Raw genomic sequence first — 2290 nt, forward strand, 5'->3', positions numbered from 1 at the left:
AATAAAAAATTCTGAAAAATTTATGGTGAATAGATATATGAGTCTAGTTTCAGGGAAAATTTACGGATATAAATTTCAAGTTTTGTAGCTTTAATTATAATTATTTTAGTGACTGCTGTACAGGTGGACAGCTTTATTATGAATGATGAAATTAAATTTGAAAGTAAATTTTTATGCCCCGAACTTTTAAGTTAAGTCAAGTAACGCCTCATGCTCGACTCCGGCAACGGTATTGGGTAAGGGGTGTTACAATTATCCTGTTACCAGTAAATTGGATTTTGATTTCACCAATAACATGGCTGAGTATGAAGCTTGCATTATGGGCATTCGGGCAGCCATAGAGCGAAAAATTAAGATACTAGAGGTATACGGGGACTCGACATTTGTAATATACCAGCTCAAAGGGGAATGGGAAACGAGAGACCTAAAGTTAATCCGTTATCGGAGATTGGTTCTGGAGTTGATCGAAGAGTTTGACAATATCACTTTTTGTTATCTCCCACGAGAAGAAAATCAGATGACTGATGCTTTAGCTACCCTAGCCTCCATGATCAAAGTGAACAAACTAGAAGGCATGGAGCGTATTCAAATGAGCATTTATGAGACCCTGACCCATTGCTACAGTATTGAGGAAGAGGAAAATGATAACCATCCTTGGTACCAAGATATATTGCAATATGTGAAGAATCATGAGTGCCCTGATCAGGCAATAGAGAATGATAAGAGGACATTGAGGAGACTAGCCATTGAATATATCTTAGATGGAGAGATTTTATACAAAAGGAGAAAGAAACAAGTAGTATTGAGATGCGTGGACGCTGTGGAGGCCAAGGAAATATTAGAGGAAGTCCATGAGGGTATTTGCGGAATGCATGCCAACGGATTCGCCGTGGCTAGACAGATTATGAGATTCGAGTATTACTGGTCCACCATGGAAAGGGATTGCATCAATTATGCCAAGAAGTGCCATAAATGCCAAATTTATGGGGACAAAATACACGCATCTCCTTCACCTCTTCTCGTTATGACTTCTCCATGGCCTTTCTCCATGTGGGGTATGGATGTTATTGGGCCAATATCATCGAAGGCTTTTAATGGGAATCGTTTCATCTTTGTGGTTATTGACTATTTCACTAAATAGGTGGAAGCTGCTTCATATGCTAATGTCACGAAGTCAGCAGTCAGTAAGTTCTTAAAAAAAGAGATCATATGTCGATATGGAATGCCTAAAAGAATCAAATCTGTCAATGTGCTGAATTTGAATAACAGCACAATAGCGGAAGTCTGCATTCAATTCAAGTCAGACACCATAATTTGTCACCATATCACCCAAAAATGAACGGTGCAGTGGAAGCGGCCAACAAGAATATTAAGAAAATTGTAGGGAAAATGGCTGAAACTTACAAGGACTGGCATTAGAAATTACCATTTGCTCTCCTTGTCTATCGAACATCTATCAGAACTTCTACCAGGGCAACGCCTTTTTCTCTGGTTTACGGGATGGAGGCAGTTTTACCCATTGAAGTTGAAATCCCTTCTCCCCGGGTATTAGCTGAACTAAAGTTGGATGAGGCCGAATGAATCCAATCTCAATATGATCAGTTGATTTTGATAGAAAGAAAAAGGCTAAAGGCTATTCATCACGGTCAGATGTACCAGAAATGAATGATGCCGGCCTATAACAAAAAGGTTCATCCTAGAGAATTCCACGAGGGGGACCTGGTGTTGAAAAAGATCCTTCCTCTACAAAAGGATTTTAGAGGGAAGTGGATGACAAATTGAGAAGGACCTTATGTTGTAAAGAAGGCCTATTCTAGAAGAGCTTTGATTTTGAGTGAGATGGATGGTAAAAACTTGCCGAATCCAGTAAACTTAGACTCAGTCAAGAAATACTTCACCTGAAGAAAAAAATGGGTTAAAGTGAAAACCCGCAAAGGGAGCTTTGAGTAAAAAAAAAAGGGGAGAGGCCAAAGTGAAAACTCGTAAAAGGCACCTTGAAACCAAAGGGGATTTGAGTTGAAAACTCGAAAAGGGTGACTCAAATTTTGATCAGAATGGGACATGAGGTGATCAGAGTAGCTTAAATGATTGATCAAAACAGGGCATACGATAATCTTGCTATACTTTAATCAATAGGAAAGGGTAGGCGACATCGTGGGGCATTGACAGAGTATTATAGATCTCCTAAACACATGTCAAACTCAGAATGATCTTCAGAAAGTTTGTACAGAGAAGTTCAAGCTGCGATATTTGGGGCATCTAGTCTTCAGACTATTTATATTGAATTTAT

General features: G+C 39.0%; 1 protein-coding gene across 1 annotated transcript; it reads left to right on the forward strand.

The window, feature by feature from the left end:
* The first annotated feature begins 295 nt into the window (after positions 1-295).
* Positions 296-1277, forward strand: LOC121214525 (uncharacterized). The gene is made up of 2 exons (XM_041088296.1): positions 296-857; positions 1270-1277. The coding sequence occupies exons 1-2, from the start codon at positions 296-298 to the stop codon at positions 1275-1277; spliced, it is 570 nt and encodes a 189-aa protein (XP_040944230.1).
* The last annotated feature ends 1013 nt before the right edge of the window (positions 1278-2290 follow it).

Source organism: Gossypium hirsutum, chromosome D02, assembly GCF_007990345.1.
Source record: "Gossypium hirsutum isolate 1008001.06 chromosome D02, Gossypium_hirsutum_v2.1, whole genome shotgun sequence".
Classification (NCBI taxonomy): Eukaryota; Viridiplantae; Streptophyta; class Magnoliopsida; order Malvales; family Malvaceae; genus Gossypium; species Gossypium hirsutum.